We start from the raw sequence: 24,232 nt of genomic DNA, 5'->3' as shown, positions 1-24,232 counted from the left end.
TCGAACTCCTGACCTAAGGTGATCCACTGCCTCTGCCTCCCAAAGTGCTAGGATTACAGGCATGAGCCACCACACCTGACCCACATATTAAATATTTTAAGATGTTCTTAAAAATTTTCAATATATTTTGGGCATATTTCTTATATGTTATGGGAAAACATATGTTCAGTGACAGTGATCCTTTATTTTAACTTTAGCCTATCACTTACAAACATACTTGGACTTGCTTGCCTTTGTAATTGCTAACACATTTTCTCTGATATCCATATCACAGAATTGTGTGACAGTGAGCATCATCAAGCAATGGGTCTTTCTTTCTTTCTTTTTTTAGTAATCTGAAAAAAGGCTTTTTGACATTATGACATTTGGAAAAGTGTTCTCACTGAAAATGAAAGAAGAGACAACACAACAAGAAGAGGTCAATTTTCAGAGAACAGATGGTAGAAATTGCTCCTTTGGTAAAAGGCGAAAGATTTATACAATCTGAAGAGAAACCAGAGTAAAAAATTACTCTTTTTGTGAAATAAAATAGAAAATTTCCTTTGACCTTTCTTTTCACCCATATTGAATGTTTCCATCTATTGCCTAAAAAGAGATATTGCTTCTTTATTATGTGTAATGCCAAGTAGGCCTTTTTTTTTTTTTGCTTTTTTTTTTTTGTTCCCCGAGATGGAGTCTTGCTCTGTCGCCAAGGCTGGAATGCAGTGGTGCAGTCTTGGCTCACCACAACCTCCGTCTCCCGGATTCAAGCGATTCTTCTGCCTCAGCCTCCTGAGTAGCTGGGACTACAGATGTGTGCCACCATGCCCAGCTAATTTTTGTATTTTTAGTAGAGACAGGGTTTCACTATGTTGGCCAGGCTGGTCTTGAACTCCTGACCTTGTGATCCGCCCGCCTTTGCCTCCCAGAGTGCTGGGATTACAGGCATGAGCCACTGCGCTTGGAATTAGGCCTTTTGTGTGTGTGTGTGTGTGTGTGTGTGTGTGTGTGTGTGTGTGTGTGAGTCTGCTAGTCAAATATATAATTTAAATAACTCTAGGATAAAGAAAGCCACAGTTATTGACATAATAAATGAGAGAACAGGTATAGATTTCTTATGAAACATAGCATTCAGATATGCATAATGTCACATAATTTGATAAATAATTGTACAAAGGAATGCCATTGTAAATGCAACCCAGGCAAGAATTAGATAATTGCCAATATCCTAAGAAGCCTGCTCTCTGACCATTTGTAATCATATTCTCTTCCATCTTTCCTAGAAGTAACCACTATTCTGATTTTTCTGATGATAATTTTCACCTATTTGTTTTAATATTGATTTTAGCATTAATACCTGCATCTTTGAAAATTGAAATATTTTTATTTTACCAGATTTTGAACTTTATATGAAGAGAACTAAACTTTTTATTTATTTTTATTTTTTATTTTATTTTATTTTATTTTATTTTATTATACTTTAAGTTCTGGGATACATGTACAGAACGTGCAGGTTTGTTACATAGGTATACACTTGCTATGGTGATTTGCTGCACCCATCAACCTGTCATCTACATGAGGTATTTCTCCTAATGCTATCCCTCCCCTAGTCCCCTACCCCCTGACAGTCCCCAGTGTGTGGTGTTCCTCTCCCTGTGTCCATGTGTTCTCATTGTTCAACTCCCACTTATGAGTAAGAACATGCAGTGTTTGGTTTTCTGTTCTTGTGTTAGTTTGCTGAGAATGATGGTTTCTGGCTTCATCTATGTCCCTGCAAAGGACATGAACTTATCCTTTTTTATGGCTGCATAGTATTCCATGGTGTATATGTGCCACATTTTCTTTATCCAGTCTATCATTGATGGGCATTTGGGTTGGTTCTAAGTCTTTGCTATTGTGAACAGTGCTGCAATAAACATATGTGTTCATGTGTCTTTATAGTAGAATGATTTATAATCCTTTGGGTATATACCCAGTAATGGGAATGCTGGGTCAAATAGTATTTCTTGTTCTAGATCCTTGAGGAATCTCCACACTGTCTTCCATAATGGTTGAACTAATTTACACTCCCACCAACAGTGTAAAAGTGTCCCTGTTTCTCCACTTCCTCCCAGCATCTGTTGCTTCCTGACTTTTTAATGATTGCCATTCTAACTGGTGTGAGGTGGTATCTCTTTGTGGTTTTGATTTGCATTTCTCTAATGACCAGTGATGATGAGCTTTTCTTCATGTTTGTTGTCCGTATAAATGTCTTCTTTTGAGAAGTGTCTGTTTATATCCTTCGCCCACTTTTTGATGGGGTTGTTTTTTTTTCTTGTAAATTTGTAAAGTTGTTCCTTGTAGATTCTGGGTATTAGCCCCTTGTCAGATGGATAGATTTCAAAAATTTTCTGCCATTCTGTAGGTTGCCTGTTCACTCCGATGATAGTTTCTTTTGCTGGGCAGAAGCTCTTTAGTTTAACTAGATCCCATTTGTCAATTTTGGCTTTTGTTTCCATTGCTTTTGGTGTTTTAGTCATGAAGTCTTTGCCCATGTCTGTGTCCTGAATGGTATTGCCTAGGTTTTCTTCTAGGGTTTTTATGGTTTTAGGTCTTATGTTTAAGTCTTTAATCCATCTTGAGTTAATTTTTGTATGAGGTGTAAGGAAGAGGTCCAGTTTCATTTTTCTACATATGGCTAGCCAGTTTTCCCAACACCATTTATTAAATAGGGAATCCTTTCCCCATTGTTTGTTTTTTTGGGGTTTGTCAAAGATCAGATGGTCGTAGATGTGTGGCGTTATTTCTGAGGCCTCTGTTCTGTTCCGTTGGTCTATATACCTGTTTTGGTACCAGTAACATGCTGTTCTGGTTATGTAGCCTTGTAGTATAGTTTGAAGTCAGTTAGCATGATGCCTCCAGCTTTGTTCTTTTTGCTTAGGATTGTCTTGGCTATACAGGCTCTTCTTTGGTTCCATATGAAATTTAAAGTAGTTTTTTCTAATTCTGTGAAAAAAGTCAAGGGTAGCTTGATGGGGATAGCATTGAATCTATAAATTACTTTGGGCAGTATGGCTATTTTCACGATATTCATTCTTCCTATCCATGAGCATGGAATGTTTTTTCATTTGTTTGTGTTCAAAGAGAACTAAACTTTTTTTTTTTTGAGACGGAGTCTCGCCCTGTCGCCCAGGCTGGAGTGCAGTGGCGCAATCTTGGCTCACTGTAAGCTCCGCCTCCCGGGTTCATGCCATTCTCCTGCCTCAGCCTCTCCGAGTAGCTGGGACTACAGGCGCCTGCCACCACGCCTGGCTAATTTTTTGTATTTTTAGTAGAGACGGGGTTTCACCATGGTCTCGATCTCCTGACCTCGTGATTCGCCCACCTTGGCCTCCCAAAGTGCTGGGATTACAAGCGTGAGCCACCGCGCCCGGCTGAGAACTAAACTTTTGATATTCCTTTATGTCTTGCTTCTTTTGCTCAATAGTATGTTACAGGCATTCATCCATGTTGTGCCATATAGTTGTAATAGGTTTGTTTGCATTGTTTTCTATTTAATGAATGTCATATTTCTTGCCTTTTTTGATAAACTTTATTCTAATTTTTTGCCTTTACAAATAATAATTCTATGAATAACCTTATATGTGTATCCTGATATACATATGCAAGAGTAGAAACGGGGTTTTACCATGTTGATCAGGCTGGTCTCGAACTACTGACCTCAGGTGATCCACCCACTTCAGCCTCCCAAAGTGTTGGGATTATAGGCATGAGCCACTGTGCCCCGCAGCATTCCTTTTTCTTAGCAGCCTTGCCAGTATGTTAAGTATTATTATTATTTTTGTCCTTTTAGTAATAGCCATTCTTACTGGTGTGAAATTGCATCTCATTGTGGTTTTGATTTGCATTTCTCTGATGATTAGTGATGTTTCATATGTTTGTTGGCCCCTTGTATGTTTCAGCAGAAATCCTACAAGCTAGAAGGGATTGGGGCCCTATCTTCAGCCTCCTCAAACAAAACAATTATCAGCCAAGAATTTTGTATCCAGTGAAACTAAGTATCGTATATGAAAGACAGGTACAGTCTTTTTCAGACAAACAAATGCTGAGAGAATTTGCCACTACCAAGCCACCACTACAAGAACTGCTAAAAGGAGCTCTAAATCTTGAAACAAATCCTAGAAACATATCAAAACAGAATCTCTTTAAAGCATAAATCACACAGGACCTGTAAAACAAAAATACAAGTTAAAAAACAAAAACAAAAAAACCCCAAAGTATGCAGGCAACAGAGAGCATGATGAATGCAATGGTACCTCACATTTCAATACTCACATTGCATGTAAATAACCTAAATGCTCCACTTAAAAGATATAGAACCTCCCGAGCGCAGTGGCTCACGCCTGTAATCCCAGCACTTTGGGAGGCTGAGGCAGGTGGATCATGAGGTCAGGAGTTCAAGACCATCATGGCCAATCTGATGAAACCCCATCTCTACTAAAAATACAAAAATTAGCCGGGCGTGGTGGCGCATGTCTGTAGTCCCAGCTACTCGGGAGGCTGAGGCAGGAGAATCGCTTGAACCGGGGATGCAGAGTTGCAGTGAGCTGAGATCGTGTCACTGCACTTCAGCATGGGAACAGAGTGAGACTCCGTCTCAAAAAAAAAGAAAAGAAAAAAAAAGATACAAAACCACAGAATAGAGCAAAATAGAGGACCCAGAAATAAACCCAAATACTTACAGCCCACTGATCTTCAACAAAGCAAACAAAAACATAAAGTGGGGAAAGGGCCACCCTTTTCAACAAATGGTGCTGTGATAATTGGCTAGCCACATGTAGGAGAATGAAACTGGAGCCTCATCTCTCACCTTATATGAAAATCAATGAAGATGGATTAAGGACTTAATGTAAGACCTGAAACTATAAAAATTCTAGAAGATAGCATTGGAAAACCCCTTCTAGACATTGGCTTAGGCAAGGATTTCATGACCAAGAACCCCAAAAACAAAGGTAAATAGTTGGGACTTAATTAAACTAAAGAGCTTTTGCACAGTAAAAGGAACAGTCAGCAGGGTAAACAGACAACCTACAGAGTGGGAGAAAATCTTCATAATCTATACATCTGACAATGGACTAATAACCAGAATCTACAACTTGATGGCAGTGTGCCTAGGTGATGATCTTTTTGCGATTAATTTCCCAAGTGTTCTTTGTGCTTCTTGTATTTGGACGTCCAGGTCTCTAGAAAGGCCAGGGAAGTTTTCCTCGATTATTCCCCCAAATATGTTTTCCACACTCTAGAAAGGCCAGGGAAGTTTTCCTCGATTATTCCCCCAAATATGTTTTCCACACTTTTAGATTTCTCTTCTTCCTCAGGAATACGGATTATTCTTAGGTTTGGTTGTTTAACATAATCCCAGGCTTCTTGGAGCCTTTGTTCATATTTTCTTATTCTTTTTTCTTTGTCTTTGTTGGATTAGGTTAATTAGAATAACTTGTCTTCAAGTTCTGAATTTCTTTCTTCTTTTTATTTAATTCTATTCTATTGCTGAGACTTTGCAGAGCATTTTGCGTTTCTCTAAGTGTGTCCAATGTTTCCTGAAGTTTTGATTGTTTTTTCTTTATGCTATCTATTTCCTTAAATATTTCTCCCTTCACTTCTTGTATCTTTTTTTTTTTTTGGATTTCCTTGCATTGGGCTTCACCTTTCTCTGAAGCCTCCCTGATTGGCTTAATAAGTAACCTCCTGAATTCTTTTTCAGGTAAATCAGGGATTTCTTCTTGGTTTGGATCCATTGCTGGTAAGCTAGTGTGATTTTTTGAGGGGTGTTAAAGAGCCTTGTTTTGTCATATTATCAGAGTTGATTTTCTGATTCCTTCACATTTGGGTAGGCTCTGAGAAAAGTCTAGGACTGAAGGCTGTTGTTCAGATTCTTTTGTCCCACGGGGTATTCCCTTGATGTAGTATTCTCCCCCTTTTCCTACGGATGTGGCTTCCTGTGAGCGGAGCTGCCATGATGGTTATCTCTCTTCTGGGTCTAGCCACCCAGCGAGTCTACCTGGCTCCGGGCTGGTACTGGGGGTTGTCTGTACAGAGTCCTGTGATGTGAACTATGAGTTGCTCAGCCATGGATACCAGCACCTGTTCTGGTAGAGGTGGCATGAGGGTGAAATGGACTCTGTGAGGGTTCTTAGCTTTAGTGGTTTACAGTTCTATTTTTGTGCTGGTTGGCCTCCTGCCAGAGGGTGGCACTTTCCAGAGAGCATCAGCTGTGGTACTATGGAGAGGAACCAGTGGTGGATGTGGCCCTAGAACTCCCAAGAGTATGTGCCCTTTGTCTTCAGCTACCAGGGTGGATAGGGAAGGCCCAGCAGATGGGGGCAGGGCTAGGTATGTCCGAGCTCAGACTCTCCTTGGGCAGCTCTTACTGTGGCTGCTGTGGGGGATGGGGTGAGGTTCCCAGGTCAATGGAGTTGTGTACCTAGGAGGATTATGGCTGCCTCTGCTGAGTCATGCAGGTTGTCAGGGAAGTGAGGGAAGGCTGGCAGTCACAGCTCTTACCCAGCTCCCACACAGTCTTCAGGGCTGGTCTCACCCCCACCATGTCCCCCTAGCAACCCGAGTCTATTTCCAGGGGGTGAGCAAGCAGGGCTTGAGAACTTGTCCCAGGCTACCTAGTTCCCAGATGCAAAAGAAGAGGGCTTTGGTTCTTACCCCGCCTGTGGAGTCTGCACACTGGGTTCGCACCCTTCTCCGAGTTCTGGCCCAGAGCCTTCTCGCCCAGTTCAAATTGTTACAAAGTTCAGTTGGAGACTTCCTTCTCTCTGTGGTATTTCCCCCTACACCTCTAGCTGCCCTCGCTAAAGGTCCCTGTGGTACCAGGCACGAATGGCCTGCTTGGGGACCCAGTGGGCTCCCAGGGCCTTTCCTACTGCTTCCTCTACCCGTATATTTTGCTCAGCCCTCCAAATTGACCCAGCTGTGGGTAAGGTCGGAAACGTCTCCTGCAAACAAGACTTTGAGTTTTCCCATTGGTTGTGTGTGTTTGGAAATGGAGGGTCTCCCTTTCCCACTTCTGCAGTTTGGGAACTCACAGTATTTGGGGTGTCTCCCGGGTCCTGCAAGAGCAGTCCTCTTCCTTCAGAGGGTCTGGGGGTCCTCCGGGATTCCTGGTTCATTCTTGCAGTCATTCTGGAGCTAAAATTCACCATGCAAGCCTCTGCACACTGCTCTGTCTGTCCGAGTTGGAGCTGCAATCTAGTCCTCATGCCTCCCATCCACCATAATGATTCCCATTCAAGATCCTATTGCTAATTTTTTAACAGTCTCTTTTAATTAGAGTGTTTAGTCCATTTAAACTTAATGTAGTTACTGATTGATATGGTTAGGTTTAATCTACGTTGTTGGTGTTCGTTTCCACTGGTACCCCCTTTTTATATTTTTCACTACTCTGTTGCTCCTTTCTTGCCTTATTTTTAGTTATTTTTTTTGTTATTCTATTTTAATTTTTGTATTGACTTCTTGGCTATACTTTCCCTTTGTATGTTTTCTTTATTGGTTGCTTTTGGGCTAAAATTATGCATCCTTACCATATCAAAGTCAGTTTTTAGTGTCAATATTGTGCCGCTTACACTGGACTTTTCCCATTTGCTAATTTCCACCTCATAAATCTAATAACTTTAAAACAGTATAATCTAATTTAACCCTACAATTACTTGTGCTATTGTCATAGTTCTAAATACCTTATGAAACCTAACTTTCAAGGTTGTTGTATTATCTTTAAATAGTTGTGTTTTGGGGAATTGTGAGAAGATAAAAATGGCTTTTATGTATCTCTGCTTACATACTATTTCTAGTACTTTCCTTCATTTCAGAGTTTCTAAGTTTTCATCTTTAAGAATACCTTTTACTATTTGTTTTAGTGCAGTTCTACTGGTGATAAGTTAAGTCATCTGAATTTTTCTTTTAGCACTTCTAAGATGTTATTCCTTTGTCCTCTGGTTTCCATTGTTTCTGTTGGGGAGCCTGTTGTTTCTCTGAATGTAATGCCTGTTTTCCTCTGGCTGCTTTTAGGATTTTTCTTTTTTTTTTTTTCTTCTTTTTTTTTTTAGACAGAGCCTCACTCTGTCACCAGGCTTGAGTGCAGTGGCACGATCTTGGCTCACTACAACCTCTGCCTCCTGGGTTCAAGCAATTCTCCTGCCTCAGCCTCCCGAGTAGCTGGGACTACAGGCACACGCCACCATGCCCAGCTAATTTTTGTATTTTTAGTAGAGGCGGGGTTTCCCCATGTTGGCCAGTATGGCCTCGAACTCCTGACCTTGTGATCTGCCCGCCTTGGCCTCCCAAAGTGCTGGGATTACAGTCATGAGCCACCGTGCCCAGCCAAGATTTTTCTTTTTGTTTTTGTTTTTCAGCAGTTTGTGATGTTTCTAGGTGTTGTTTTCTTGCATTTATCGTGCATAGAGTTCATTGAGCATCTTATTCTCTAAGTCAGTATTTTTATGTTTTATCAAACTTGGGAAATTTTTGGCCATTATTTCTTTAAATAATCTTTCCCTATTCTTATTTGCTTCTATAGGAACCCCAATTACATGTATATTAGACTCTTGGATTTTGTCTCACAGTTTCCAAAAGTGTTACTGATTTTTAAAAATCAATTCTTCAATCTTTTTTCTCTCAGATAATTTCTGTTGTTCTGTCATCAAATTTACAGACTCCTTTATCTGCTCTCTCTAATCCGTTAAGCTCATCTAGTGAATTTTTGTTCCTTTGAATTATTGCACTTTTCAATTCTGGAATTTTCATTTGTTTCCTTTTTATAATTTCCATTTGTCTTCTGAGATCCCCTATCTGTTCTTTCATTAAAATAATATTTTCCTTTAATTTTTGAATATGTTTTCCTTTAGTTCTTTGAAGGTATTTATATGAACTTCTTTAAACTGTGGTGTGCTGAAGTAGAGTCATCTTGGGCCTTATTAACTTCTTTCATTTATTTATATTGATTTTGCCTAAGGACAAAATTTTCTTTTCTTTTTTATTTTTTTGGTGCATCTTTATTACTTTCTAGATAAAGGACCTTGTGGTTGATACCTCGTAGGGACTCTGGATTCTGTTATTTTTCTCCATAGAATATTTTTGTTGTTGTTGTTCTTATAGGCTGTTCAGTTACTAGTTAATCACCTTTAAGTTGCGTAGACTTGGTTTTTACATTCTGTTAAGGCAAATACATAGAAAGCCAAAGATATTATCCAACACCATGGGACCTGTCTTACAAACTATCTTTCTGAGGCTTGCTTTCAGTCCTTGTAGGTAGGTTTAGAGTAGTACTAAGGTGTGGCCTTTATGTTGTTTCAGCTGAATTCCCAGGTATTTGCAAGTTGTTAGGAAGCTGTCTCCACCTGGCTGGGCAGGTCTTTGGTGCCTCCCAGCACTTTAACCTGTAGCAGCTGTTACATTTTCTACTTTGTAGCAGTAATGTTTTGTTATTCACCCAGGGTGCACACATCCCAGCCATCAGCCTGTGGTTGAGGAGTGACAGGGAAATCTTCTGGGAAGCTTATACCTCTTTAGTGCCCTGCATTTAAGATTCTTTAACTGCCCAGAACTCTGACCTCTGCCTTCTCAGCTCAGTAGGCCTGTGGTGCTCTACATGGACTCCAGTTGTTGTACCCAGGCGGAAAGTTGGGACTGTCGTGGTCTTCAATTCATGAGGATCACAGTACTGCATTGCCTGTTGTCCAATACTTGAGAACGGTTATCTCATATATTTTATCCCATTGTATGGTTAACAGTGGGAGGTTAGTGTGTTAACCTACTTCATTATAGACTGAAGTAGATCTGCAAGCCTAATTTTTACATCTTAAATTTGAAATTGATAATGTATATCCTGATGTCAGAAAAAGAAAACTTAAATGTTTTTTGAAGTCAGGCTTCCTTGGAAGTCAAACTAATTAGAAACGTTTTTCAATTTCAGTCTATATAGATGAACACATAGGTACGTATCTATATTTATATCTACATCTATATCTAAATCTGTATCCTTATACTGTCTTTATATACTATAGTAGCAAGATTGTTTCTATATTCTAATCCTGATGTTTCATCAGGCATCATGCCCTACTTGTACATAATACATCCAGGATTTCTACTCTAGAGTACAGGGTAGAAATATAGAGCTATTCTGTAGCATCAAGGTAAGAGTTTCCAGAGATGAGATACTCTTAACTTTTTAAAAGGATGGCAGTGGAGAGACTTTCTTTGTAATATTACGCTTAGAGTAGCTTGGTGCTCACTGTCTTAACCAAGTTACTGAGCTGTACATTGGAGATATTGGGAAAAACTAGCCTCCTTCTAATATGATGCAATGAAAAAGGACACAGTATCACTTTAGTGTCATTCTTGCCAAAATCTCATAAACCTAGTCATGAGGAAACATCAGACAAATCCTAATGGAGAGACATTTAATGACGGTCTGTACTCTTAAAAAATGTCAAGGTCACTAAACACAAAGAAAGGCTGTTCCAGATTAAAGGAGAAATAAATAGTTGATGTGACAACTAAAAGCAATGCGTAATTCTGGGTTGAATCCTGGATTATGAAAAGTAATAGCTATAAATGACATTACTGTGATAATCTGTAAAACTTGAGTATAAACTGTGCAGTAGATAATATCATTGTGTTAATATTACATTTCCTCAATTTGGTAACCACGCTTTGATTATCAAAGACAGTGTTCTTGTTCTAAGGAAATATATATTGAAGTTTTTAGGGATAAAGAGGCATGATGCTTCTAATTTACAAATAATTGAGGAAGTAGTATGTGTGTATTTATATATATGTAGAGATAGATGTAGACATAAAATGACAAAGCATATAGGGCAAAATATAAAAAATTGGTAAATCTGGGTAAAGGGTATATGGCAGTTCCTTGTGCTATTATTGCAACTTTTCTGTAAGTTTAATATTATGCCAAGAAAAAAAGTTATAACCAGAAGAATAGACTTCAGATAAATATCTTTGGTTGTAAGAACAGAGATCCATCAAGCTACATAAAATAAAAACAGACACAAAACTCCTTTTGAGTTCAACTAACCCTAGTATCATTGAGATCATTGGAGCCTGAGTTTGCTTCCCTCGTATTTCAGATGCTATGTGATTTCTAATCTTTATTTGTGTATTTGCTCTACTTTTTTCTATATACTGGATTCACCTGCTTTCTCTTGGTTGCTGCAATTTAGAACTTGGGTTTGCTCCCCAAAATAGCTAACCTGGTGTGTTAGTTCAGATTCTTGAGAGAGAATCTGAATGATTGTTTGCTAGCTAATGGATTGCTTAAGCATATCTCAGGTATTTATTCCTAACTTGGTCAATAAATAATGAGGTGGGGCCAGTGAGAGGTGTGGGGTTGGGGTTATGGTAGCACACTCACATGGTATTTAGGGCTTACCCTCAGAAGCTGAGGATATGACAAGTTCTCTAGAAGGTGTTATGGAAAGATCTGGCAATGAATCATGTCTCTTAGACCTGGCCAGCTTTCTCATACTGTTTTTTGGCTTTAGTTCCGTTTTAATAGACCCCAAAAATGCTTCTGTGAAGGATCTTTACATGGAATTAGATTGTCTAGCCTCCTTTCTGCAAAAACGCAGAAGAAATATTGTGTGATTTAGAGGCAAGGGAATTGAATTTTTTTTTTTGCAAAGTAAATGGTTAACTGTCTCTTTCTCCACCATTCATAACATTTAAGTCATGAATTTGTATTATGTTAACTTTTGTTTGTGAAATATAAAATCTGTTTGATATGTTAATATGATATGTATGTTTATCTTGCTAAATTTATATTATTTTGTATTTGAAACAGTAATTGAAAATATAAAGTGTATTTCAAAAATTTTCAAGAAAATATTTTGAAGGTACATTAATCATATTAAAATTTTTTTCCTAAATATGGTTGATTGATATTTTTGCATACTTACTTTGTGCCACACATTGTCCTGGGTATGGTCATTTAAATTATTTTATTGAATATAATTTTCACAATCCACTGAGGTAAGAATACTTTTCCTTAATTAGCAGAAGAGGAACTAGAGTGTCAAAGGGTCACTTGCTCAAAGTCGCAACAGTGCATATATGGTGGGATTGGAATTAGAGTTGGAAAAGAGGTCTGCCAGACTCCAATGTATAATACTTACTCCCTTAAATTGTGAGGAATCATGTGGCCAAATACTTTCACATTTGAGATAATCAATTTTATGTTGCTCTTCTTGAAACCTGTCACTACTGCTCTTTTAATTGTAGGATACACTTCTTATATTAACAAGATTGGTTACATTTTTGGCTTTGCTCAGAGCACCGTTGCATGTGGTGTTGGTTTGGAGAGGATAGAAGTTAAGGAATGTTTGGAAGGAGATAAAGTCACTCCCTTGAGGGAGCGGGGGTCTATGATTCTGGGAGAGAGAACTGGAAAACTGTCGAAAGATACGCACTTATCAGTAATTTGCCATTTTTATGGATATTCATTCTCAAGTCATATTTACATATGTAGGTTAATTAGAGTATTTTAAAATGAGCAAGTAGATCAAAGAAAAAAATAAAAGGTTGGAAGAGACTTACTGAAGTGAAAAATAATGAAGAGTAAAATACTGTGTGGATTTAAATGTAAAAGCAAAATATCACTTTAAAATGCCTTTTTCTTTTGTGCGGGAGAGAATGGGGAGAGTAGTGAATCTGTACTTAGTATTGTCAGTTTTGCCTACCAGGTGAAATTTATTTTAAAGACTTTTAATTAGTTTGAAAGTAATTAGAGGACTGAAATAAATATATTGGTATATGTAATGTGATTGCTAGAATCTGTGACTACAAGGTAAAGGTGGAAAATGATAACTGTCTTTTTTATGGGGAATTAGTTTAGTTTAATTGTGTATTTTTTGCCGAAGGGAAAGTAAATTAATAACACCTTTGAAATATTTTTCTTGAAGTTGGACATGAAAACAAAAATGATGGAAGCTAAATTTCATGTAGAAAAGCTTAAACTGCAAGAGAAACATGATGCTGATGTTCAGAAGGTAGGATATGTATCTCTTGTTTTAATTATATTGAATACTAAAAATATTCTAGGTCTTATGATGATCCTTCCAGTTATCCATCCATTCATCCATCCATCCATCCATCCACTTATTTATGTACTTTCTGACATTCTGTTATAAGTAGAATATGCTGAACTAATATCCCAGCAAAAGTTGATTTTTTAACTTTATTAGCTAAACATATGTGTTATTTAAAACCTTATATTTACATTACATTTTAGTCCTTCTTTAACTGTTGCATTTAGGCTGACCTTCTTATAGTCTTTTGTCTGCATTCTGTCATTACCTTTCATGAAAGTTGAAATAAGACATCAATGATAAATACTAGAATTTGTTTTATTCTAATATTCTTTTAGTTTTCTGGTAATTAAATTTGGATTGATGCTTTCTAATCTTTCAGCCTGTATTTTCAAATAAAACTTATTTTTTTCTTAGCTGGCACAGCAAAAATCATTAATTATGGTTATCCTACATGGGATTTGGGTTGTTACTATATTTTAGTAATGATTAAAACATTTAGTGATAATAATGTATGTATGTGTTTTTTTGAAATACATGGAGGTTGATCCAAAAGGAAACTTTGCATTTACTATTTCAAAACTAAGCCTATGATTCTGCTTCCCAAAACTGAGTACTGGAGACAGAGGCAGGTAGTTGCAGTAGTTACAGCATCAGGATTATGTATCCAAGCTTTCTTAAAAGCTTAATATATATATATATAAATATTTAGTAAAATACATATTTGGCTCATCCTTCAAAGCAATAAGGAGGAAACCACTGATTGGATATTAGAGAAAAAAACTGAACTCTTTTTCCAATTTCCTCTCACCCATTCAGATATTACAGGCAAAATTTTTTTGCTCTTACTGGAGTTTTACTTTAGTTTAAATTGTTTACATAATAGTTCTCCATCATAAGTATGTTAGAGAGTCAGTAATATAATTTCAATACAACATGTACAATTGAAATAGAGTCTATTGATGTATAAGATAAATGAATATAAAAAGTTATTTGGAAAAATTATGGTGATGGAATTTGAAATAGGTTTCTTGGTATGTCTGTTACAAAGATTTATTCAAAGTAAAATATTTAATAATAAAATTCTTTCCAGAAATTTCTCTTTAAAATAAATCCTGAAATTTATTTGCAGAAGACAGTGCAACTAGTTTGAAGTGCCAGGTAAAATATAAGTAAAATCCCTGACTTTATGCTAGATTTGAAAAGTATATTCATCAGTTTATTGCTTGTCTTGGCATTTTCTAAGCATCAGGAATTGGCGAGGCATAAAATTTACAGTGTTTTACTTATTAGTATACATTCTTTTTCTTTTTTGCTTCTTTATGGCTATTATTATCCAGAGATGGGATCTTGCTATGTTGCCCAAGCTGGGAGAGGACAGTGGCTATTCACAGGCATGATCATGGCTCACTTCAGCCTCGAATTCTTGGGCTCAAGTGATCTGTAAGCCTCCTGAGTAGCTGATTATAGGCGTGTGCTACTGTGCCCCATTCTTTTTTGTTGTTCTTGTTAAGCTGACTTATGAGTGTATGGGAAATATACCCCAACCATAAGAAAAGTAGATATTCCTTTTTCCCCTTGATTAGCATTTTCTCTTACTTGCTATCTTTTTTACATTTTGGTTATTTCTGTAGTTTTTGTGAGTATAGATGTATTTTGAAGTATAAAATCACAAATTTTACTAAATGATTACATTTAAAATTTCTGACATGATATAAATTAACAATAGATTTTACTGCAATTTTGGACATATTTTGAGCTGATTTTTCTGATTCACAGTAGCAGAGCTAGATATAAAGGAGGCCGATTACATGTCATCTCCTCATGTATCTGGGAATTCTACTGTGCACTAGGAGGATAGAAGGGTGCTTGTGGGCGGATCCAGGGACAGGCCCAGCTGAAGAATGTTCTATCCCAGTGCAATGTGATGAATTATACTCTCCCAACCTGGCAAGTTTCTGATGGCTTCTCTCTGCCACTTTATGACAGCTTAATTTCTGAATTACACTTTAGGGAATCACCTAAATTATTATTTATACTGTCCTTAACAATTATTATATGAAAATGTCAAACAAATAACATATTTCTTTCAGATAATCAATTATTCTTGTATATTTAATAATTTTCTTAATGCACTATAATATAATTTTTACAGTTTGGGGGGAAACCACTTATGAGATTAGCTGAGATAGACTTACAAAAATATTACACTCATTGAAAAGATATATGATTGGTTCTTTACGAGTTTCTATTAATGTATACCTGCTAATTCACCATTCACTTATTATCTGCTGGAATTTGCTAGCAGATAAACAACAGTAGATATCATAAGTATAAGAAAAATATGTGAAGAGAAATATTAGACACATACAGTTTCACCTATTTTTATGCTAATCTGAGAAAAAGAATCCCTAACTCCCTTTCAGGACAAAACACTTCTACCTAATTTACAAAACACTGACATTTGAGAATCAATTTAAAAAGTCACTTAAATCACTACAATGCCAATTTGCGGCAATATTCACTAGTCAAAAGGAGGAAAATCTCACAATTTGGAAGCTTCCAAGTGTGGCAGATCATATAGATTCTACCTCCTAGCTGCTGCAAGAGTAAAATGTGAACTTCTGACTAGGCTAGAATTATTAACATGGACATGCACAAAAACACACACATCTGACTGAAACAGCAGACAGTAAAGCCGTGGATAAGAGGTACTACTTTGTGTTTGTGTGTGTGTGTGAGTATAATTTCACAGTGTAGTCATATTTGCTACAATCACTTTTTCTATTTATGTTTTAGAATTAAATATATCAGGGTTCAAAAAAAGTGTCCTATATGTAAAGTAATACAATATACTGAAACATTTTAAATTTATTTGCAGATTTTAGAAAGAAAGAATAATGAAATAGAAGAACTGAAAACTTTATACAGGAGGAAACAACATGAAACTGAAGAGACTATTAGAAAGCTTGGAAAGAATGATGATGTTGTATTGTTACATACATCTTTTTTTTTTCTTGAGTCATTCTTTATTTTATTTTATTATTTTTATTTATTTATTTATTTATTTATTTATTATTATACTTTAGGTTTTAGGGTACATGTGCTCAATGTGCAGGTTTGTTACATATGTATCCATGTGCCATGCTGATTTCCTGCACCCATTAACTCGTCATTTAGCATTAGGTATATCTCCTAATGTTGTCCCTCCCCCCTCCCCCCACCCCACAACAGTCCCCGGAATGTGATGTTCCCCTTCCTGTGTCCATGAGTTCTCTCATTGTTCAATTCCCACCTATGAGTGAGAACATGCGGTGTTTGGTTTTTTGTCCTTGCAATAGTTTACTGAGAATGATGTTTTCCAGTTTCATCCATGTCCCTACAAAGGACACGAACTCATCATTTTTTATGGCTGCATAGTATTCCATGGTGTATATGTGCCACATTTTCTTAATCCAGTCTATCGTTGTTGGACATTTGGGTTGGTTCCAACTCTTTGCTATTGTGAATAGTGCCGCAATAAACATACGTGTGCATGTGTCTTTATAGCAGCATGATTTATAGTCTGTTACATACATCTTTTAATAACATTTCCGTTTTAGTGATGTGGAGAATAAAATTTGATTTCTGACCTTTTATAGTATGAGGTAGGTATATTTATGTGGGCTTTCATCAATGGATAAATTTATATAGGCTTCCATATGAAGGGGCAAAAACTGTGTTTGTGTATGTGTGTCTGTGTGTGTGTTTGTGTAGTGACAGTTATGGGGTAGTAGTGGTGGTTGGTTTAGATACAGAGTTGGAAGAGTATGTTGCTTTCACTCCCTCTTAACTCTAGCCTCATTGGGATACAGCTGCCATAGAGTATTGAGAGCAGTCATGGAATTAGGACTTACTGGCTTTCATGAGGAAGTCAAAGGAAATTATTCTTCTTTATCTAGTAAAATTCATTACATTAAGTATCTACTTTTATGTCTGATAGTATATGCTAGTATTGTGATTGACAGAAAAAAATTAAAAAGTATTTCCTATTTGCATTTTTATTAAGAAGGAAAAGAAAGCATGTAATCAAGTATTAAGTTAACTATGGACAGATGGAAAGTCCGGCATGAGGAGGTAACCGCTTGAGCTAACTCTGACCCTAGTTGACTATGATTATGGGTCGAAACATCTACATCAATAGGTGGTCATTAGAGAGAGTATTGAAAATATTGTTTCGGAGGCCGGGCGCGGTGGCTCACGCTTGTAATCCCAGCACTTTGGGAGGCCGAGGCGGGCGGATCACGAGGTCAGGAGATCGAGACCACAGTGAAACCCCGTCTCTACTAAAAATACAAAAAAATTAGCCGGGCGTGGTGGCGGGCGCCTGTAGTCCCAGCTACTCGGAGAGGCTGAGGCAGGAGAATGGCGTGAACCCGGGAGGCGGAGCTTGCAGTGAGCCGAGATCGCGCAACTGCACTCCAGCCTGGGTGACAGAGCAAGACCCTGTCTCAAACAAAACAAAACAAAACAAAACAAAAAAAAAGAAAATATTGTTTCGGGAAAGGAACTTTTGTAAAATTTTGTGAAGTTTTAAAGTCTTGGTTAGTTGGAGGGAAGAGTTGCAGGTACTGGGATGGGAATGCTGAAATAGGTAAGTTGTAGGAAGGGTACTTCTCAACTACTTAGCTAGAGTGGATACCCCATGCATTAAGATAGATTTTAGGCTGGGCGCGGTGGCTCACGCCTGTAATCCCAGCACTCTGGGAGGCCGAGGCGGGCGGATCACGAGGTCAGGAGATCGAGACCATCCTGGCTAACACAGTGAAACCCCGTCTCTACTAAAAATACAAAAAATTAGTCAGGCGTGGTGGCGGGCACCTGTAGTCCCAGCTACTCGGGAGGCTGAGGCAGGAGGATGGCGTGAACCCGGGAAGTGGAGCTTGCAGTGAGCCGAGATCATGCCAGTGCACTCCAGCCTGGGCGACAGAGTGAGACTCCGTCTCAAAAAAAAAAAAAAAGAGAGATAGATTTTAAAATATTAAGATAGTTGACTTGGGGCTAGATTAAATATGACCTTGAATTTTAGATTTAGAAGCTTGAACTTTGTCCTGTAGATGCAGGATGTAAACAGCCAGGGAAGGATTTTGAGATGTGAGTTTTAGGACCTCATGTTTTGGGAGGAGTAGCCTGGTAATGGAGGGTGTGTTGAATAGAGTAGGCCAATTCCAAGTCTGTTAGGCAGAGGCAGAATGGAGTGAGGGAGAGAGCATTCTACTTATTAGAAAACATAGGCTGTAATCCCAGCTCTGTTATCAGTGTCCGATATATGATAGCAAGTCGTCTCTGGGCCTTGGTTTACTCATTATAAAATGGTGAAATCAGAATAAATAATATATAAAGTCCCTGCCAACTCAGAGATGTTCTGCTTCTGTGCTGCTGTAACTTTGCATGTTAAGGTGAGAAGGATTTCTGAATGATGGCACTGGGAGTAGTTAGAATGGAACCAAAGAAGAAATTTTGAAGAGTGAATCATGATTTAGTGAATGAGAAGATCTAGGCAATGAATAAGAGAAAAGGAGAAGGGAAGGTTTTCATTTAGGATTTTCTGTATGGAACTTACTGGCTCTTCCCCAAATCACCAAACCTGAGTGTATCTGAGTGAATGATAATGGCTTTGACAAGTTAGGACAGCAATTACATAGATAAGTTAACCAATTAAATAAATATTTTTAGATTCATTTCCACCCTTAAATGTTGGTAAAAGCAATTATAAATTCGTTTCGGTTTTTTCTCCAAATATTATCAGTGTCTAGAAGAATATTTTAAATTTCCAGGTTTTCTTCTTTACCCTGATTCAAAATAGGCAATTCAAACATGCCTAAGGTTTAAAAATGACGAGGTTTTAAAAATAATGTTTCCAAAGGCATTTTGAATTGCAATCAGATTTTAGTTTAATTTTGGAAGTGTAAAGTAAAATATATTGTAGACGGTAAAGACTCACATTAGGGACAAATGACTGAGAGGCTGCCCCCTCCCAGTGATGCGGGCGTGCGGGGGTCGGATGGGGGGCCGCGGAGCGGGGAGGTGGCCAGCAGGTGCCTGGGCTCCAGGCTCCTACCCCCACCCTCGTCCCCACCCTCACCCACACCTAGGGATTGGCCTCGCCCCCTGGCGGGCGAGCGGTAGGTGTTGAGGCACTGGGGTGGGGGGTGCAAACCCCGCAGGCAGCAGAAAAGAGGCCGTGGGGGGCCTCCCGGCCCCGGCAGACACCGTGAGGCTGGCATCCGCCGGCACGCACACCCAGTGCGCAGCCCCGAGGAACATGTCCGCAGCCAGGGCGCGGAGCAGAGTCCCGGGCAGGAGAACCAAGGGAGGGCGTGTGCTGTGGCGGCAGCGGCAGCGGCAGCGGAGCCGCTAGTCCCCTCCCTCCTGGGGGAGCAGCTGCCGCTGCCGCCGCCACCACCATCAACGCGGGGCCCGGCCGGAGGGAGCCGGGCGAGCGGCGCGTTAGGGGGAGGGCGGGGGCGAGGAGGGGGGTGGGCGAAGGGGGCGGGAGGGCGTGAGGGGAGGGTCTCGCTCTCCCGACTACCAGAGCCCTAGGGGAAGAACCTGGTGGCGGCAGCGCCTGACACTGGGCGCCTCCTGCCGTGCTCCGGGGCGGCGTGTACGAGCTTTTGGGGTACAAGTGGTTTTGGTTACATGGATTCATTGTACAGTGGTGAAGTCTGAGACTTTAGTATACCCATCACCCAAGTAGTGTACGTTGTATCCAGTATGTAGTTTTTAGCCCACACCCCCTTTTCCACCCTCTGCTTCTGAATCTCCAAAGTCCATTATACCATTCTGTATTCCTTTGCATACCCATACATAGCTCAGCTTCCACTTATAAGCGAAAACATATGGTATTTGGTTTTCCATTCCTGAGTTACTTCACTTAGAATAATGGTGAAAGGTTTCCTCAAAGCAACAGAGGACTCCTTGGAGGGGAATGATGCTTGAGGCCAATACACTGTTGAAATTGTCTAGGGAGCCAGTAATGATGAATTTAACCAAGGCTGTCTGTAGTGGTAGAAATCGAGAAAAAGCAAGGAATAAAATATATTTTAGAAGAAAGCATTGAGAAGACTTGGTGAAAAATTGAATTACCTACTAACTGGTGCACTAAATTTTATATCATCAAACTCTATGTACCTAGAATTGGTTTAACTATGTTTTCAAAATTTTTGACAGCTTGGACACTGTTACGTGACTATGAAGTTATCAGCAAGACTAAAGAAGACCAGACTGCGGAGCTAAAAAAGATGTGTGAACAAAGTATGGAATCTCTAAATAATAACTGGGAAAAAAAGGTAAGCTACATAAAATACTAACGGAAAACATAACAGTTTATGCTTCCAAGTAACATGTTTAATTATAAAAGTAATAGATTTCACAGAATATACAGAAAAGTTTAAAAAATAACTAAAATTCCAGGCTGTTTAGAAACAGCTACTGTTCATGTTTTGGTATATTTTCTTCTGGAAGTCTATGGTCTATAAAATAGTTTTCATTTAGAAAATATTCTTTTGACTAGCTCTTGAATTTAATTAATGTTCTGGATTTCTTATCAGCCAACAGATTTTAAACAAAATTAGTTAACTAGCACTAAAACAATTTTTGGAAATTAAGCCATTTTAATTTTGTATTTGGTCCATTGAAGCATTTCTTTCCTGAAATTTTAGATAATATAATATGAACTAGAATTTATTGTATAAACTTATTTTATTTTTGATTGACATGTAATGATTTTACATATTTTTAGGTTACAGTGTGATATTTCAATACATAGATACATTATATACTGATAAAATCAGAGTAATTAGCATTTCTATCACCTCAAATATTTATCAGTTCTTTTTGGTGAGGACGTTCAAATTCCTCTCTTCTAACTTTTTGAAATGTATAATACATTATTATAAACTATAATCACTCTACTGTGCATTAGAAAGCCATAATTTATTTCTCCTATATTATTGTATTAGTCCATTTTCATACTGTTATAAAGAACTGCCTGAGACTGGGTAATTTATAAAGGAGAGAGCTTTAATTGACTCACGGTTCAGCATGGCTGGGGAGGCCTCAGGAAACTTACAGTCATGGTAGAAGGTGAAGGGGAAGCAAGCCACCTTCCTCACAAGGCGGCAAGGAGAATAAACACAGGAGGAACTACCACACACTTATAAAACCATTGGATCTCATGAGAACTCACTCACTATCATGAGAACAGCTTGGGGGAACTGACCCCATGATTCAGTTACTTCCACCTGGTCTCTCCTTTGACACGTAGGGATTATGGGGATTACAATTCAAGACAAGATTTTGGGTGGGGACACAGCCAAACCCTATCAATAACTGTAACAGTATACCTGCTTTTTACTTCTCTCTGTCCCCTTTCCTCCCTCTCCTCCCCTGCTTCTTGTAATCGCTATCTGTTCTCTACTTCTATGAGCTCAACTTTTAAAATGCCACAAGTATGATTATGTATTTGTTTTTCTGTTCCCAGTTCATTCCACTGAACACGATGTCCTTCTAAGTTTGTCCATGTTGTTGCAAATGGCAGGATTTCATTCTTTGTTATGGCTGAATAGTATTCCAGTGTTTGTGTGTGTGTGTGTGTGTGTGTGTGTGTGTGTATGTGTGTGCATATCTATCACCTTTTCTTTATCCATTCATCCTTTGATGGGCAGTTACATTGATTTCATATCTTGACTATTGTGAATAATGCTGCAGTAAACGTGGGAATGCAGATATCTCTGACATATTGATTTTATTTTCTTCAGATATATATCTAGTAGGGGGATTGTTGGATCATATGGTAGCTATTTTTAATTTTTTGAGGAACCACACTGTTTTCCCTAATGGCTGTACTAATTTGTATTCCCTCTAGCAGTATGTAAGGGTTCTCTTTTCTCTATATCCTCACGAACACTTGCTATCTTTTGACTTTTTAATAATAATCATTCTAACTACAGTTAGATGATATCTCATGGTAAATTTGGTTTGCCTCTCCCTAATGATTAGTGAGGTTTAGCATTTTTCATATACCTTTTGGCCATGTCTGTGTCTTCTTTTGAGAAATGTCTATTTAGGTCCTTGGCCTAAATAAGTCATTAGGTTATTTTTTAATCATCAGAATATTTGTTTTTTTGCTATTGAGTTGTTTGAGTTTCTTATATATTTTGGATATAAACCCCATATCAGATGTATAGTTTGCAAATGTATTTTCCCATTCCATAGGTTGCCTTTTCACTCTGTTGATTTTTTTTTTCCATGCAGAAGCTTTTTAGTTTGATGTAATCCCATTTGTCTTTTTTTTTTTTTCCTTGCTTTTGTTGCCTGTGCTTTTGAGGTCCTGTACAGAAATTGTTGCCTAGATTTATGTCATGGAGCTTTTCCTCTATGTTTTCTCCTAGTAGTTCCATAGTTTTAGTTCTTCCATTTAAGTCTTTAATTCATTTTGAGTCGATTTTTGTGTATGGTGAGAAATACAGGTCTAATTTCATTGTTCTGCATGTGGATATCCAGTTTCCCCAGCACCATTTATTAAAGAGACTATATTTTCCCCATTGTATGTTCTTGCCATTTTTGTCAAAAATCAGCTGGCTGTAAATGTGTGGATTTTTTTCTGGGTGCTTCATGCTGTTTTATTGGTCTGTGTATCTGTTTTTATGGAATAGCATACTGTTTTAGTTACTACAACTTTGAAGTATATTTTCCTGTCAGTTACTGTGCTGCCTCCACCTTTGTTTTTCATGCTTAAGATTGCTTTGGCTATTCAGAATCTTCTTTGGTTACATGCAAATTTTAGGATTGCTTTTTCTATTTCTGTGAAAATGTCATTAATATTTTGATAGGGATTACATTGAATCTGTATATTGCTTTGAGTATTATGGATACTTTATTTCATTTTTTAAAATAATTTCAGCTTTTATTTTAGATTCAGAGGGTACATGTGCAGGTGTCTTACATGGTTATATTGTGTGACATTGAGGTTTGGGATATGAATGATCCCATCATCCAAGTAGTGAGCATAGTGCCCAACAGTAGTTCAGCTTTTTTTCTCTAGGTCCATGTCTATTTTTTTTTTTTCCATTTTTTTTTTTTTTTTTTTTTTTTTTTTTTTTTTTTTTTTTTTTTTTTTTATGGCCATCTAGCATTCCATGGTGTATATGTACCACATTTTCTTTATCCAATCCACCATCGATGGACATCTAGGTTGATTCCATGTCTTTACTATTGTGGATAGCATGGCAATGAACATACAAGCGCATGTGCCTTTTTTGTAGAATGACTTATTTTCCTTTGGGTATATACCTAGTAATGGGATTGTTGGATCAAATGGTAGTTGTTCTAAGTTCCCTGAGAAATCTCCAAACTGCATTACACAGTGGTTGAACTACTTTACGTTCCCACTAACAGTATATAAGCATTCCTTTTTCTCTGCAACCTTGCCAGCATCTGTTGTTTTTAATCTTTTAAATAACACCCATTTTTACTGGTGTGAGGTGGTATCTCATTGTAGTTTTGAATTGCATTTCTCTGATGACGTGCGATGTTGAACATTTTTTCGTATGTTTGTTGGCCACTTGTATGTCTTTTTTTGAGAATTGTTTCTTCATGTCCTTTGCCCACTTTTTAATGGGGTTATTTGTTTTTTGTTGTTGAATTGTTGAGTTCTTTATAGATTCTGGATATTAGACCTTTGTCAGATACATAGTTTACAAATATTTTCTCCCATTCTGTGAGTTATCCATTTACTTGATCGTTTCTTTTGCTGTGCAAAAGTTCTTTTTTTAATTACGTCCCACTTGTCCATTTTTTATTTTTGTTGCAATTGCTTTTGGGGATTTAATCATAAATTCTTTACCAAGGTCTTAAAAGGAGGAAACGTATAAATTCCAGTGCTTAGTTGTATGAATAATACATTTTATAGAGTAACTATATGCGTTATTATTATTTTGAAATCTTGGTTCTGCTTTCATTTTATAACTAAAATTTTGAAGTTTTCTGTAAAGCTATTATTTTTATGTCAGTGGTACATTTCCATAATTCCAAATATCATGTTGCATTTAATTTCTATTTCTATTTTTACTTTAAAAGATTATATTTTTATGTCAGCATTACATTTTCATAATATTTAATACTAT

At 37.7% G+C, this 24,232-nt stretch overlaps 1 protein-coding gene across 5 annotated transcripts in view; it reads left to right on the top strand.

Moving 5' to 3' along the window:
• Nucleotides 1-24,232, top strand: part of LOC100596615 (centrosomal protein of 112 kDa-like) — a 51,765-nt gene that overhangs the window by 14,071 nt on the left and 13,462 nt on the right. For 4 of the 5 annotated variants that reach the window (XR_004033335.1, XM_030827748.1, XM_030827749.1 and 1 more), the window contains 3 exons: nucleotides 12,939-13,025; nucleotides 15,946-16,043; nucleotides 20,275-20,395. Coding sequence is in view for 4 of the 5 variants with exons in the window: in XM_030827748.1 (XP_030683608.1) it covers nucleotides 12,939-13,025; nucleotides 15,946-16,043; nucleotides 20,275-20,395 (306 nt within the window). In the remaining variant the exon portion in view is untranslated. Of the gene's footprint in view, nucleotides 1-9,341; nucleotides 9,355-10,508; nucleotides 10,514-12,938; nucleotides 13,026-15,945; nucleotides 16,044-20,274; nucleotides 20,396-24,232 lie in introns of all 5 variants that reach the window. The other variant, XM_030827750.1, reaches the window with a different exon arrangement.

The sequence above is a fragment of the Nomascus leucogenys genome, chromosome 14 (genome assembly GCF_006542625.1).
Source record: "Nomascus leucogenys isolate Asia chromosome 14, Asia_NLE_v1, whole genome shotgun sequence".
NCBI classification, from domain to species: Eukaryota; Metazoa; Chordata; class Mammalia; order Primates; family Hylobatidae; genus Nomascus; species Nomascus leucogenys.
The sequence above is the reverse complement of the archived record's forward strand: the minus strand, read 5'-3'. Positions and strand labels throughout refer to the sequence as shown.